Source organism: Pseudonaja textilis, chromosome 1 (assembly GCF_049901715.1).
Source record: "Pseudonaja textilis isolate UNSWEBS1 chromosome 1, rPseTex1.2, whole genome shotgun sequence".
In the NCBI taxonomy this organism is placed as follows: domain Eukaryota; kingdom Metazoa; phylum Chordata; class Lepidosauria; order Squamata; family Elapidae; genus Pseudonaja; species Pseudonaja textilis.
In genome coordinates, this window is record NC_141990.1 from 4,786,381 (window position 1) to 4,803,189 (window position 16,809).

At 43.6% G+C, this 16,809-nt stretch overlaps 1 protein-coding gene across 1 annotated transcript in view; it reads left to right on the top strand.

Moving 5' to 3' along the window:
* The window catches only part of DOC2B (double C2 domain beta), a 138,335-nt gene that overhangs the window by 31,014 nt on the left and 90,512 nt on the right, over nt 1-16,809 (top strand). The window contains exons 2-3 of the mRNA XM_087924972.1: nt 893-972; nt 15,417-15,440. Of these exons, the coding sequence (XP_087781098.1) occupies nt 893-972; nt 15,417-15,440 (104 nt within the window). The remainder of the gene's footprint in view (nt 1-892; nt 973-15,416; nt 15,441-16,809) is intronic.

A 16,809-nucleotide genomic window follows, 5' to 3' on the forward strand; every position in this document is an offset into this window, starting at 1 on the left:
CATCGGGCTAAGAATCCAATAGAGAGATAAATGAATAAATAAACCATCTTCGTGCATTAGGTTTATGATATATTTAGCCGCCCCACTGTTCTCTTTTGGGATAATTGCAAGGTTGCCTGCAGGAAGGTTAAAAAAATAAAAATAAAATAAAATCAAAATAATGGCTACAACTACAGATAGTCCTCGATTTATGACTGGTCGCTTAGACTGGTCAGCACTCTATCCTTAGGGTCATCTGAGTGGCGCAAATGGGTGTGAAGCCTTCTTGGAACTGCTGAAAGGACTGTGTTGTAGAAGGCTCCACACCCATTTGCAACACTCGGGTGACCCTGAGGATAGAGATAAACCTCCAAGTGGCCTCAGCGACCCTCTAAAAGGATGCAAATGACCAGCTGTCTGCAAGGAGTATAAATCCTTCCATGCCCCACCATCCAGTCAAAACTGAAGAAGCTTCTCGGATGAGAAGCAAAAAGTCTTCAAAGAAAAACAAAAGTCCAGTTGCCTCTTTCAAAAGTACTTTGGGGACAGCCATGACCTGGATGACCAAGAATCTCCATAGACTGCTCCATTACGTTGTTGATAGCAGGGGGTTAATTTAGCAGGCTAGAAACTGAGACACTGGAAGTTCTAGTAAGTAACTGGTGACTTTGGGCCAGTCGCTTTCTCTCAGGCCTAGGACGAGGGCAATGGCATGCCACTTTGCCAAATGGAGCCTCCAGTTTCAAAGACAGTCAACGTTTCAGAGCTAAATCTCCACCTTTCTCCTGCAATGTGACCCGATCTTGCTTTTGCACAAATTTTACAATTAGATTTTTTTGGCAACCCCTCGTTTATATTTTAAGAGGAAACAAAAGGATTCTCCTTCAATGTACCCTGTGTTCCTCTTTTCCAGCTGCGCTGGGGACGCTGGATTTCAGCTTGCTGTACGATCAGGAAAACAATGCACTCCATTGCACGATCAACAAAGCCAAGGTAGGTGCCTCCACATTTCTGAAAATCCCATCGTGTTTTTTTTCCTGCGGATCAGACACAATGCAATTATTAATGTCAGCATCCTGAGCACATACGTAGGCCCAGCATCCTCTGGCTTGTAATTCTATGGTTTGGGTGTTCGGACTTTCTATTTCTCTATTGTTCTTCTCACAAAGAAGAGGAGGGGGTCAACTTAAAAACGATGGGTGGAAACTAATCAAGGAGAGAAGCAACCTGGAATTCAGCGGAAATTTCCTGACCGTGAGAACAACTCATCAATGGGACAGCTTGCCGTCAGAAGTTGGGAATGCTCCAACACTGGAAGTTTTTAAAGAAGAGATTGGATGACCGTTTGTCTGAAATGGTATAGGGCCGTGACAGAGTGCCGAAATTGGAGCATGCGCACGTGCCAGAGTGCTGGAACCCAGAAGAGGGCAAGTTAGCCAGCGTGTGATGGAACCAGGAAGAGGAGCTGGTGATGGTGTGCATGCCCACAGAGAGGGCTTTTGCGTGCCACCTCTGGCATGGGTGCCATAGGTTTGTTTCCTGCTTAAGCAGGGGGTTGGACTAGAAGACCTCCAAGGTCCCTTCCAATTGTATTATTCTAAGAATCTCTTCCCTTCCCTTCCTTTCCCTCATCTCCTCCCCCTGTACCTATTCTACTCTACTCTACTCTACTCTACTCTACTCTACTCTACTCTACTCTACTCTTAATTCCAGATTCTATTCTATTCTATTCTATTCTATTCTATTCTATTCTATTCTATTCTATTCTATTCTATTCTATTCTACTCTTAAATTCCAGATTCTATTCTATTCTATTCTATTCTATTCTATTCTATTCTATTCTATTCTATTCTACTTCTACTCTTAATTCCAGATTCTATTCTATTCTATTCTATTCTATTCTATTCTATTCTATTCTATTCTATTCTTAATTCCAGATTCTATTCTACTCTACTCTACTCTACTCTACTCTACTCTACTCTACTCTACTCTACTCTATTCTATTCTATTCTATTCTATTCTATTCTATTCTATTCTATTCTTCATTCCAGTATCTATTCTATTCAATAGTTTCAAAAACTATTTTGCAGTGCGTGAAGCTTGAATCTAAGTCATGCTGAAAGAATTTTAGGAGCAGAATAACAGAGTTGGAAGGGACCTTGTAGGTCATCTAGTCCAACCCCCTGCCCATGCAGGCCCTATACCATTTCTGACAGACGACAGTCCAGTCTCTTCTTGAAAGCTTCCAGTGATGGCGCTCCCACAACTCCCGAAGGCAACTTCTGTTCCATCGGTTGATTGTTCTCACGGTCAGAAAGTTTCTCCTTATTTCCAGGTTGAATCTCTCTCCTTGTTCAGTTTCCATCCATTGTTCCTTGTCTGGCCTTCGGATGGTTTGGAGAATGGCTTGAAACCCCACTCCCCCCTCTCTGTGGCAGCCCCTCAAATATTGGAAGGCTGCAGGTAGTATTCATTTTTATTGGCTGTATCCACTCATGATTGATTTGCTTATTATTAGTCAAATTTATACCCTGCCAACGTCACTGTTTACGTAACTCTTGGCGGTTTACACATAGTCCTTGATTACAATTGACAGGAAGCAATGGATGGAAAGGAATCACGGAGAGAGAAGCAACGTGGCATTAAGGAGGAATTTCCTGCCAGTGAAAACGATTAATCAGTGGAACTAGTTTAGTTTAGTTTACTTTATTGTCATTGCACCTCGTACAACGAAATCAAACACCATCTTCAGTGCACATCGTGACCATGAAAATAAACACAAACACACATCCTTCACACATTGAACCAGAAACCCCCAACACCACACCAACACTGCACTATACAGCAGAATTCAAAAGAGCTACTGTCCTGGGATAGAAGCTGTTTTTCAGCCTATTTGTCCTTGTTTTTATTATTATCCTGTACCGGCTGCCAGATGGTAATAGTTCCAAAAAAGGGCCTGCCCAGGATGAGATGGATCTTTGAGAATGTTTTGAACTTCCTTAAGGCAGTGGGAGCTATAAAACTCTTCCAAAGAGGGGAGAGGGCAACCCAGGATCCTCTGAGCAATGACGTTAACCCTCTGGAGTGCCATCCTATCTGCATCTGTGCAAATGGCAAACCATACAGAGGTGCAGTAAGTTAAAATACTCTCTATGGTGCAGCGGTAGAAGGTCTCCAGCAGTTTTCCATCCAGTTGTTCTTTCCTGAGAAGCCTCAGGTAGTCTAATCTCTGCTGGGCCCTTTTGACCAGGGCTGCAATGTGAGCACCCCCAGGTCAGGTCCTCTTTTAGGGTAACACCCAGAAATTTAAAACTGGCCACTTGCTCCCCTCAGTCTCCCTTGATAAGCAAGGGCTGAGTGTCTGATCTGTTCCTTCTATAGTCCACTATAAGCTCCGTGGTCTTATTGATGTTGAGAACCAACATCAAGTTACTCTATTCCTAAAATCATCCGCTAATGCTTTTCCATATTTCTGCCCACCGTGCAGACCCAAACTAGAATAATGTTTGAAAGAGTTGACACCATAGAAACACGTATAACTTCCCTTGACACCATTGTAGCATCCCTGGATACTATACAAACTAGACTGACAAACCTTGAAATAAAACAGACAACACAAAAAAATGAACACCAAACATCTACAAGCCATACTTCTGCCCAACAACTGCAACCAAAACCCAATCCACAAATCCTTCAAATATCAATATCCCCATCCTCACTAAAGAAGCTGTTGAGCGTGAATGGAAAGGACCAAATGTCGTCTTATTTGGTTTAGAGATCAGTGACAATGATGACATCACTAACGTTTGAAACATCATCAGGGAATATCAAGCATCATTGTCTCCACACCACGAAAGCATTTGCCACCAACGCTGGAAGTTTTTAAGAAGAGATTGGACAACCATTTGTCTGAAATGGTATAGGGCTGCCTAATAAGGGGGTTGGACTAGATGACCTCCAAGATCCCTTCCCATTCTGGTATTCTATTCTGTTTAATTAAATTACTGCAGAAGCTAGGTTTAATCATTGAGATATCAGAAAAGGGAATCTCTAATGGAAGAAAGACATCAAATTTACACCGAATATTCTACATAGAGAAAACCGGTATAAAATATTCTACCGTGACTGTATTCCAGCATTGATTGCTAAAATTGATTGCTCGGGATTGGAGAGAACAATTTTTTTTAACCAAATAAACAAATCTAAAAATTGAATTTCTTTTCCAACCCGCTACTTTTAGCAAAATGTTACTAACCCCTTGGATTCCTGTGTTAAACTAGTCTTGCACGTGGTTAACTGCCTCTGCATTTCCAGTTGGAAAGTACATACTGTTCCTTCCATATAAAAATGGCTAATTAAGGTGTGGGAGCACACTTTGATGTCCAAAATAGCTTCCAATTTCCAAAGTTAATCTGACACAGAGTTTAACTGTGCTTGGAAGCCATTTTTAGAAGATCGTCGCAATTACAGGCCTGTACCAATCTGAAATTTGTGTTTTCTTTCTTCACTTAGTTTTAAACATTTTAGCTCAGTGTGTTTCAACTTTTGCAACTTTAAAAGGAATGGGGAATTCTGGGAATTGAAGTCCCACCCATCTTAAACCATGCCAGTTGGGGAATTGTGGGAGTTGAAGTTCACCCATTCTTTAAGAATCCTGATTGGGGAATTCTGGGAGTGGAAGTCCACCCATCTTAAAGCATCCTGGCTGGGAGATTCTGGGAATGGAAGTCCACCCATCTTACAGCATCCTGGCTGGGGAATTCTGGGAGTGGAAGTCCACCCATCTTACAGCATCCTGGCTGGGGAATTCTGGGAGTGGAAGTCCACCCATCCTACAGCATCCTGGCTGGGGAATTCTGGGAGTGGAAGTCCACCCCTCTTAAATCATCCTGGCTGGGGGATTCTGGAAGTTGAAATTCATACCTCTTAATGTTGCCAACACTGAGAAATGCTGAGCTAGTCCTAAAGAAATCAGAATAGACATTCAGAAGCTTGGGTATAATTTGCTGTAGCTTTTAATTTTATTTTATGATTCACATAACTATTTCTGTAGGTACTAATATTTTTGTTTTGATTTGAACCAGGGCTGTAGCTCTCAAAACAGTCTCCAGTAATATAATAATATAGCCCAGTATAATATATAGCGGTATCCTATAATCTAATTTTCTGATACTCATAAATTCCCTTATTTCATATGTGTCTTCTCCCTTTTTCTTCCCCTCCCCCTCTGTTTCCATGTTTTCCAAGAAATGCGGAATAAAAATATGACTAGAACAAAGAGAAAGGAGTGACTAACATGCCTCTAAAACCTAACTTGAATTATAGGTAGTCCTCGACTTACAACAGTTTATTTAGTGACCATTGTTACTGTGATGACCCAGAGTATATCCGAAATAGAACAAAATCCAAAACATAATTAAAAGTCCTTTAATAATGCCTTCAACTTGGCTTCACTGTTTAATTGTTCATAGTGGAGGCGTAAACTATTTTCAAAATTACATTTCAAAGGCAAGAAACAGAGTTCACGTTCAGAGAGCTGATAACGAAGCAAAAACCAAAAACAAACCACACTGAATAAAGTTCCTTGACAAACCAGGATAGATAGTTGCCAACTTCAGGAAGATAACCAGGGACGGACCGTTGGAAGAACGCCAACCAAGATAAACCTTCTTTAGGAATAAAACACTAATTTGTCTCCAATGTCTGTTAGCACGCAGGTCCAAACTCTCATACAAATCTCACACCTGCAACCCATGAAGAGGATCATGGCCCTCTCCTCCTGAGTAGACCATGTTTTACCCTGATCCGCTCCTCCTTGTGTGCCCTAGGATGGATAGGGAATGGGCCTGGGTCCTCCTCTGACTGCCCAGCCGGCCTCTGCCCTTCCCCAGCCTCCTCCACCACCTCCGGAGCCGCACTCCCACTCCCTGTTGGCTGTTCCTCCTCTTCCTCAGAGTCAGCCTCCAACAAGGGCATGACAGTTACAATAACACTGAAAAAAAGTGACTTATGGCTGCTTTTCACTTTAATGACCGTTGCCACATCCTCGTGGTCACATGATCGAAACCCAGATACTTGGCAACTGACTCCAATTTATGACGGCTGCAGTGTCCCGGGGTCACCCTAACCTTCTGACAAGCAAAGTCAATAGGGGAAGCCAGATTCACTTAATGACTGTGTTACCGTAGTGATTCAGTTAACAACTGTTGCAAAAAAAATCTGGCAAAACTCAGTGAACGACTGTCTTGTTTAGGAACGGAAATTTGGGGGGGCTCAACTGTGATCGTAAATCGAGGACTGCCTGTATTCAATCAATCAATCAGAACAGAGCTAGAAGGAACCTCGGAGGTCTACTAGTCCAGTGGTCGCCAACCGGTGGGCCGGGAACCACTGGTAGTGCGCGAGAAAATTTTGGTGGTCCGCAGAGAAATGTCACCCTCAAAGCAATTAATCCAGGCTGCGCGGGAACACAAGGCTGCACCGCCCACATGGTCCACTGAACACACGGGTTGCGTCGCTTGCATTGTGAACAACACGAGGTATTGAGGGGAGGGGGGAAAGGCGGAGGGAGGGAACTTGCCCCACTCGCCCATGTGCCTCACCTGGGCACCGGGCTGCTTCTTTCTTCTTCTGCTTTTGGATGCACGTAAGGAAAGCAGCAAAAGTCTTTCTTTCTCTCCCCCAAACTCCGCCAGAAATGAGTCTTTGGGAGCCTGCAAGGCCTCCTGCTCCAAGAGGCATGACAAGTCTCACAAAGACTCATTTCTGGCGGATTTTGGGGGAGAGAAAGAAAGACTTCTGCTGCTTCTGCTGCTTTCCTTTCATGAAGCCAAAAGTCTCTCTCTTCCCCCACCCCGAACGGAGCTGGAGACTGTATCCTGCGATCCCAAATAAAGAACGATCGATCGGTAGGAAAACGGGGTGGGGAATTTTCCTGCAGACTTTTTTGGGGGCTTTTCCCAGGGTCTCTGCTGCTTCTACTTCTTCTGCAAAGACCCTGGGAAATATCCCCCCAAAAAAAAAGTCTGCAGGAAAATCCCCCGCCCCATTTGCCTACCGATTGATCATTCTCTATTTGGGATCGCAGGATACCCTCTCTCTCTCTCTCTCTCCCCCCTGAGAACGGAGTTGAAAAGCAGGTTAGGAATGTGGCTGCCTTGGAGGGGGTGTGGGGGTGTGAGGGACCTGTGTGTGTGTCTGTGTGTGTCTGTGTGTGTGTGTGTGAGAGAGAGAGAGAGAGAGAGAACATCACCGCCAGCTCTCCGAAGTTAGATCGGATCTCGCTCTTGTTCTCCCATCAACGTCAGCAAGCCACCATCACTCAAAATTCATATTAGTGGTCCGTGGGGTTTAAAATTATGAGTTTAGGGGTCCCTGAGGTCCAAAAGGTTGGCGACCCCTGTTCTAGTCCAGCCCCCTTGCTCAAGCGGGACTAGTCTCTCCTGAAAAAAGCCTCTGGTGATGAAGTACCCGCAACTTTGGATGGCAAACAGTGACAATCTTGGCGTTGTTTCCTCACAGACGCAAAACCTGCGTCGCTGCAATGCCATTAAAATAGAATTTTATTCCTTTACTGAATGCTCATTGGAACCATTTCTGAGGCTCTCCACCTCTCAAAATGAGCCCTGGGCAGCCTAGAAGGGTTAAATAGGCCTCAACCATGGTGTCATAATTGCTAGCTGGGGAATTCTGAGAGTTGGAAGTCCAGGTATGTTGAAGTTGCTTAGGTAAAGAAAACACTGGCTTAATGGAAGGGACCCCAGAGCATGGCCTCTGGGCTAGATCTGCTGGGGGCTGGGTGCAGAGGTGGTATTTTGCTTTTTAAAACAACTCCTGTTTATTTTATTTATTTATTTATATTTATTTGTTTTATTTATTTATTTTTGTCAATCACTTGCAAGAGAATAGGTATAAGTAAAAACATAGTTATGAATACATGGATACATATAATTAAAAAAAAAAAGAAACAATAGGACAGGGACGGTAGGCATGTTGGTGCGCTTATGCAGGCCCCCTACAGACCTCTTAGGAAAGGGGCGAGGTCAATAGTAGACAGTCTAAGGTTAAAGGTTATATTACAGATACAAATTTACCTTCCTTTCTGGGCTGTTCCATTTGTGATGTGGTCAGAGGATAACCTGTTACATAAATTACTGATGGATAATCTGAAATTCATCATTGGTGTAGGGGGCTTAGGCGGGGGAGAGGGGTTGGACTAGATGACCTACAAGGTCCCTTCCAATTCTTATTAATTTTAATTGCTGTAATTAATGCTTCCGTAGGAGAGAATATACTGTATACAGCTCAGGGTTGACCTGGACAGCTCTTGGTGTTCTCTGACCACGACTGTTTTCTTACAAACGTTTCATGACCTAACTAGGTAATGTCATCAGTGCAAGAAGGGAGAGAGGGTTTGTGAAAAGGAGGTGGAGGAGGAGGGTGACTGTGGGGTTCTTGGTGCTCTCTTAAGCTTGGTTGTTTTCTTACAGATGTTTCATTACCCAACTAGGTAATGTCACGGAGAAGGGAAAAAATAGTTGCAGAAAAGAGGAGGAGGAGGAGGGAGAGAAGGAAGAGGAGGAGGAGGAGGAGGAGGAGGAGGAGGAGGGACTTTGGTACTCTCCGAGCTTAGTGTTTTTCTTGCAGACGTTTCATGAGCCAACTAGGTAACGTCATCAGTGCCAGAAGGGAGGGAGGTTTGCTTTATGTTTATATACTAATGGTCCTTGATTGGGGTGTTGTTTAATGTTAGCTTGTCTGCCTGCGTTGGCAGCTCCTTGATTGGGGTGTTGTTTATCGCTTGATTGTTAGTCTAGGGTTAACGTTGGTGTTAATCACTGCTTATCCGGGTGTTGATTGCTAGAGAAATGAGGTGTTTTGCTCTTTGTGTTTCCACGTTGGCTTTTTGATTTTCCTTTCGAATGATGTGTAGACGTTGTTCATCTCAATGGGCCCGCCGATGGCTGATTCACCAGGCTTCCAGGAATCCTCCGGGGGTTTTGCACTTGGTTTGGTCTAGGACCATGATGGCAAACCTATGGCACGCGGGCCAGAGGTGGCACGCAGAGCCCTCTTCTGTGGGCACGCACACCATCGGTTCGGAGTTTTGCAGCGTTAATTCAGCAATAGAAAAATAAACACAGGTGGCTGAGGCTTCTTGTAACATCTTTATAAATATAATAAATAGATTTTACAAACCAGTCGTAGGTTTCTCCAACTTGGAGCAAACTCAGACAGAAATAAACAGAAACGTTGCCAGTAACTTCAGCAAGCAAGCGAGTTTCTCTTTTTATTTTAGTTCAGCAGACAAGCAAGAGGAGCGAAACAGTTTCATTTTCAATAGACAGATTCTGAACTTAACAAACCTTCAGGGCTACAGAGATCAACATAGCTGCAGAGCTTAACATAGAGCCATGCCTAAGCTAACTTCTAGTTTCAGTTTCCAAACTGTCCTCATTGGCTGACTTAGTTGCTATGATTATTCATTGGCTGACCTTGTTACGGTGCTCTATTCCACTTCATGAATATCAGAAAACAACCAGAAAATCAGCCCCAAAACAGCCTGTTTTTCAGGCCTTTTTCAGGCTGTTTTTTTGGACTGTTTTGGGAGCTGAAAATGCCCTGAAAAATGGCCCCAAATGGCCTGAAAAACAGCCTGAAAATGCCCCCCAAATGGCCCGAAACAGGTCATTTTCCAGGCCGGTTTCAGGCCAGTTTTGGCCCGAAAAATTGCCTGAAAATGGCTGAAAAACGGCTTGAAAATGGCCAAAAACAGCCAAAAAAACAGATGTGTGCACACCGGCCAGCTAGTGTTCGATTTTCCGGTGCTCCAACATACGTACCTGGAAATGCATGCACACGCGTTCCAGTTTGTGCACTTGGTGCCGAAAAGGTTCACCATCACTGGTCTAGGACAGCGGTCGCCTACCGGTGGGCTGCGGCCCACCGGTGGGCTGTGAGAAAATTTTGGTGGGCCGCAGAGAAATCTCACCCCCAAAGCACCCCCCCAAAAGCAATTAATCCAGGCTGCACAGAAACACAAGGCTGCGCTGCCCACATGGCCTGCGGGGACCCTCCCTAACCACTCACTCCTTACCCGGCAAACTTGCCTGCTAAATTGCTATTTTTCCTTTTTCTGACCATCATCTGTTCTGCTCTGCCAGGAGATTTAGATTAGCTAGGAAGCAGGAGATGGTTGGATTTCTTGCTTTCTAGCTAAGCACAGCCGAACCTCCCTTAGGACTGAAGGCTTGCTTGCAAGCAAATTCAGTGCAGACTCACCGCAAGCAAATTTGAGAGACTGAGCTAGCCGATGGCAGATAGATAGATCACTGAATGATTCTGTGAGCAACTCAATCTGCCTGCTTTGCCTGATTTTGGGTAAAAGTTGCTCTTTTTTATATAAAAAAAAATCAATAGTTACACGCATGGTGTGTTGTGAGTTAATTTTGTGAGTTTGCTTGCAAGCAAATGTTATGTGGCAGACTGAGCTAGCCAATGGCAGATAGATAGATCTCTGAATGAATCTGTGATTCTGTGAGCAGCTCAATCTGCCTGCTTTGCCTGATTTTGGGTAAAAGTTGCTCTTTTTTAATAAAAAAATCAATATTTATATAAATATTTATAATATTTACATACAAGCCATGCCCAGCCAGTCACATGACCACCAAGCCACACCCACAAATTAGGCCACGCCCACAGAACCGGTTAGTGGTGCCTGGGATCTAAAATTATGAGTTTGGTGGTCCCTGAGGTCCAAAAGGTTGGCGACCCCTGGTCTAGGATGCTCACCGTTTTTTTGAAGCCACAGTGAAATCTGTTGGTGTTCGCCAACACTGACCAGCAGGCAGAAGAAGACACGATACAAACTCCTTCGCTGCACAGCAACACAACACAACGACCGAGCTACAAATATTCTCTTTGATTCCAATTTATCAGGAGGCTTCAAACCTTGATCCATGTTGTAGATGCAGGAAGAGATGAAAAGTAGATGTCATATCAACACGGTTATTATTTTTTAATCTTTCAACTTCCTTTGTGAGTTGGGAAGATTGCTCTGTGGGTGTCCTTTGTCGCAATATCTATTTTCTCTGCCACGTTTGCAATCTCCGCTTCCCCAAAGTACAGCCTGGAAATCTTATCAGCTTAGAACTTCACATCAGAAAAAAGGAAAAAAGGAGATGGGCTGCTCTGGGCAATCTGGTTTGTAGTTAATTCCCTCCAAATATGATTACCAGCAAAACATTTTGCTGGTTGCAGGGAGCAGAATCAGACAGTTGGAAAGGAAATTGCAGGTCATCTAGTCCTGGGGTGGCCAATTTTTTGGACCTCAGGAACCAACAAACTCATAATTTTAAATCCCGCGGATCAGAGACCCTGGGAAAATCCCCCCAAAAGTCTGCAGGAAAATCCCCCACCCTGTTTTTCTCCCGATCGATCGTTCTTTATTTGGGATCGCAGGATACCGTCTCCAGCTCTGTTCTCAATGGGAGAAAGAAAGAGAGAGAGAGACTTTTGGCTTCATGCAAGGAAAACATCAGGAGCAGCAGAAGTCTTTCTTTCTCTCCCCCAAACTCCGCCAGAAATGAGTCTTTGCAGGCACAGGCTCTTGGAGCAGGAGGCCTTGCAGGGTCCCAAAGACTCATTTCTGGTGGAGTTTGGGGGAGAGAAAGAAAGACTTTTGCTGCTTTCCTCGCGTGCAGCCAAAAGCAAAAGAAAGAAGCAGAAAGAAGCAGCCCGGTGGCCAGGCCAGGCGAGTGGGGCAAGTTCCCCCCGCTCTGCCCTTTCCCCCCTCCCCTCACTACCTCATGTTCACAATGCAACGCAACCCTTGTATTCTCACGGGCCTTGTGGGCGGCACAGCCTTGTGTTCCCGCGCAGCCTGGATTAATTACTTTGGGAGTGACATTTCTCTGCGGACCACCACTGGTTAATTGTCCTCACTGTTAGGAAGTTTCACCTTAATTCCAGGTTGCTTCTCTCCTTGGTTAGTTTCCATCCATTGTTTCTTGTCTTCTGGTGCTTTGGAAAATAAGTTTTGACCCCCTTTCCTTCTTTGTGGCAGCCCCTCAAATACTGGAATACTATCATGTTCCCCCTGCCCACCCCAGTCCTTTTCTCTAGAGTAGCCATACCCAGTTCCTGCAGACCTTCTTCGTATGTTTTAGTCTCCAGGCCTTCAGTCATCTGTTGCTCTTCTCTGTATTTCTCTTCTCCTTATTATTCCTACGTACTGTTCCAAGCCAAAAGATCTAGAGAAAGAAGCGTACAAAGGGAAGGACAAGCCAATTATTCCACACTCAGAAACCACAAATTAGCTGTTATGAACATCACATTCTTGTTAGGTCTCCATTAGGGATTTATAGTGCCTTTTAAATCATCATCGTGCCACAATAGCAGGATTAAGAATGAGTTTTATGTCATTTCAGCGGTGATTGGTTGATGCTACGAAGACAGTGGGGACTCTGTCATTCATAACAAACCACAGCGATGCCAAAATACAGGCCATCCTCATATAGTAGCTACAATTGGCAACGTGTTTGTTAAACGAAGAAGTTACTAAGTGAAATTGCGCCTGTTTATCATCTTCGTTCGGCTTTCCTTCCCTTTATTAGGCCTGCCAGGGTTGTCAGTGCAAGGATTGGTTGTAAAATTAGTTTTTTCATCGCCACCATAATTACAAAATGATTGTTAAATGAGCCATTCCCTACATTGCTACACATTGACTGAAGGCTCAAAACATGCAAAGGATGGTTGCAAAATTTGGGTCTCTCTCGTTGAATAAAAAGAAGGACTAGGGGGTGACATGATAGCATTGTTCCAATATCCCAGGGGCTGCTCCAAAGAAGAGGGAGTCAAGCTATTCTTCAAAACACCCCGAGGCGGGACAAGAAGCAGTGGGTGGAAATGAATCAAGGAGAGAATTGCTTGCGACTCAGTTGCGGTCGTAAGTTATCTGTAAAAAGAAGGATTAACGAACTGACAGGATTATAAGCAAAATATTAAATATGGCAGAGATCATGACAGATAGATAGATAGATAGATAGATAGATAGATAGATAGAGAGAGAGAGAGATAGATAGATAGATAGATAGATAGATAGATAGATAGATAGATAGATAGATAGATAGATAGATAGATAGATAGAGAGAGAGAGAGAGAGATAGAGAGATAGATAGATAGATAGATAGATAGATAGATAGATAGATAGATAGATAGATAGATAGATAGATAGATAGAGAGAGATAGAGAGAGAGATAGAGAGAGAGAGATAGATAGATAGATAGATAGATAGATAGATAGATAGATAGATAGATAGATAGATAGATAGAGAGAGAGAGAGAGATAGATAGATAGATAGATAGATAGATAGATAGATAGATAGATAGATAGATAGATAGATAGATAGAATTCTTTATTGGCCAAGTGTGATTGGACATACAAGGAATTTGTCTTGGTGCATATAACAATAGCATTTAAACTTATATACTGCTTTATAGTGCTTTCCAGTCCTCTCAAAGCGGTTTACAGGGTCAGTATATTACCCCCAACAATTTGGGTCCTCATTTTACCCACCTCGGAAGGATGGAAGGCTGAGTCAACCTTGAACCTGGTGGGATTTGATCTGCCAAATTGCAGTAGGAGTAGCTTGCAGTACTGCACTCTAACCACTGCGCTACCGAGGCTCCTGTTAGGCTCTCAGTATGCGTAAAAGAGAAGATACATTCGTCAAAAGTCAAGAATCATAAGGCACAACACAATAATAGTCATAGGGTACAATAATAAGCAAACAAATCATACCAGGAAACAGTCAATAAAAATCGTTAGGATACAAGCAACAAGACTACTGTCCTACAGCCACAAGTGGGAGGTGATGGGTGAAAGGAAGAAGGGGAGGATTAATAGAAATAGTAATGCAGAATTAGTAAATAGTTTGGCGGTGTTGGGGGAATTAGTTGTTTAGCAGAATGATGGTGTTTGGGAAATTGATTGTAATGATTTCTCTGGGTTTTTTGTGGGGTTGGGGACTTGATTTCGGAACCAAAATTAGCAAAACCACTTTATGTATCTGCCATCTGAAACCAGGATCAATAGCAGGAACTATGAGGGGGATCTTGGAGTCTTAGTGGACAACCAGCTAAATAGGAGCCAGCAGTGTGCAGCAGTAGCCAAAAAAGCCAATGTAATCCTAAGTAGCATTAACAGAGGGATACAATCATGATCAAGGGAAGGACTAATGCCACTCTATAAAGCCTTAGTAAGACCACACATAGAGTACTGCATCCAGTTTTGGTCACCATACTATAAAAAAGATGTTGAGACTCTAGAAAAAGGTGCAGAGAAGAGCAACCAGGATGATTAGGGGACTGGAGGCTGAAAGATTTTATTTATTTATTTATTTATTTTATTTTATTTGGTTTGTCAGTTGCTTACAAGATAATATGTATAAGTGAAAACATAGTTATGAATACATGGATACATATAAGTAAAATAAAAAATAAAAGAAACAATAGGACAGGGGCGGTGGGCACGTTGGTGCGCTTATGCACGCCCCCTACAGACCTCTTAGGAAAGGGGTGAGGTCAATAGTAGACAGTCTAAGGTTAAAATTTTGGGAGTTTGGGGAAAAAACCACAGAGTAGGTAGAGGATTCCAGACATTGACCACTCTGTTGCTGAAGGCGTATTTCCTGCAATCAAGTTGGGTGCAATTAACCTTGAGTTTGTATCTATTGTTTGCTCTTGTATTGTTATGATTGAAGCTGAAGTATTCATTGACCGGTAAGACATTGCAATGTATGATTTTATATACTACACTTAGATTGGACCGAAGGCGGTGTAGTTCTAGGTTTTCTAGGTCTAGGATTTCAAGTCTGGTGGTGATACGATGAAGGGTTGCAGGAACTGGGCCTGGCTAGTCTAGGGAAGAGAAGGACCAAGGGAGACAGGATAGCAGTCTTCCAATATTTGAGGGGCTGCCACAGAGAGGAGGAAGGGGTCAAGCAAAGCACCTGAAGGCCAGACAAGGAACAATGGATGGAAACTGAACAAGGAGAAAGATTCAATCTAGAAATAAGGAGGAATTTTCTGACAGTGAGAACAATCAACCGATGGAACAGAAGTTTCCTTCAGAAGTTGTGGGAGCTTCATCCCTGGATGCTTTCAAGAAGAGACTGGACAGCTATCAGTCAGAAATGGTGTAGGGTCTCCTGCTTGGGCAGGGGGTTGGACTAGATGACCTACAAGGTCCCTTCCAACTCTATTATTCTGTTACCTTTGTATGTTACTATTGCTTAAATGTTTCAATTCCATCTTTTACTCATTTCTCTTTTTTTCTTTTTTTCTTCCTGTGTTTGTGTTTGCCTCCCTTTGGTCCTCTCCATCTTCCATTCTGCCAACGTTCATTTCATTTCATTTCTTGGCTGGGATAAACAGATGCCCCAAACACACTACCAGAAGGTAAGATCTCTTTTGGCTCTACAATTCCACCTCCCCACCCCCACCCCATGTCCTCCCTGGCAGGGTTGTTGTGATCTCCAGCTGATGCTCCAGACAGACAACTGAGAGATGCTTACTCAGCATTCAACAGCAACAGCTTTAAAGCAGCTGTAGCAGTTCTTAGAAATTTGCAATTATGGATCGCTGCTACGTTATCTCAGGAGGGGAAAATGACTGTCTGGAAAAAAAAAAATCGCAGTCAGATATTACAGGTAGTCCTTGACTTTGAAGTGACCGTTCAAAGTTACAACGGCACTGGAAAAAAGTGACTTATGACCAATGGTGGAATTCAGCCAGTTCGGGCGGGTTTAGGTGAACCGATTGTTAAATTTAGAACCGGTTCACCAAACGGGGAGTTGAACCGATGGGCTGGCCCTGCCTACTTCGCCCCGCCCCTCCCAGGAGTCTCCATGGGGTCCGTTTTGGATGCAGGTAAGTGCAAGTTTCAGGTGGAGGCTCTTGGAGAGGGGAAAATGGGCCTTCCAGAAGTACCAAAAGTCTGGAAACAGGCCTGTTTCCGGTTTCCAGAGGGAGGCCATTTTGTGCCCTCCCAGAATCCTGAGGGAAGCCTCCGGACTCTGGGGAAGGCAAAAAAATGGCCCTTTCAGAAGTTCCGGCAGGCCACGCCCACCATTGCCATGCCTACTCAGCAACCGGGTAGAGAAACGGTTGTTGGGATTTTACCCTTTTATTCCCCCTTTATTTCTATGATACAAGTTTTTTTTCCCCCTTTGTTTGGTTTACTCCTTTTTTGTTTTTACGTTCTCTTCAAACGTTTAAATAAACCTGTGTAGACAGAATAAATGCACACATGAAAAGAAAGAAAATTCTTAGTTGTGTTGGAAGGAATAACCATCTGGTTCAGTTCCAAGAAAGATGCTGGAAACAACATGGAGGCCGGTTGGAAAAGAAAAGTTTATTGATGGATAGATACCTCACACGATAGTGTGCGGTTTTTTAAGAACTAGCTGAGCGGGAGGAAGGGTTCTTATATGATTCTGTGTTTTTGAAGTTTTGGGATTTGTGCAACATGGGCTTTGTGTTCCTAAAGGGGGATGTTGGGCAATTCCTATTGTGGCTGATGGCTTATGTACTGTGCTGGATTTTGGGTGAGGGGCTGCTTGTTATAATCGGTGTCAAGCCCGAAATTGACATATGTGTAGCCATTTTATTTAGCCTTATTATATATTCCTTTTCTTTCTTTCTCTTGGCTGGTGATGGGGGAAGGATTTCGAGCTTGCCACATTCCTAAGGTGGGAAGAGTGGAGATAGAGAGAGTTGTTTAGACTAGGACAGTAGTGGTTAACTTTTGGGGGCTCCCATGCCAAAA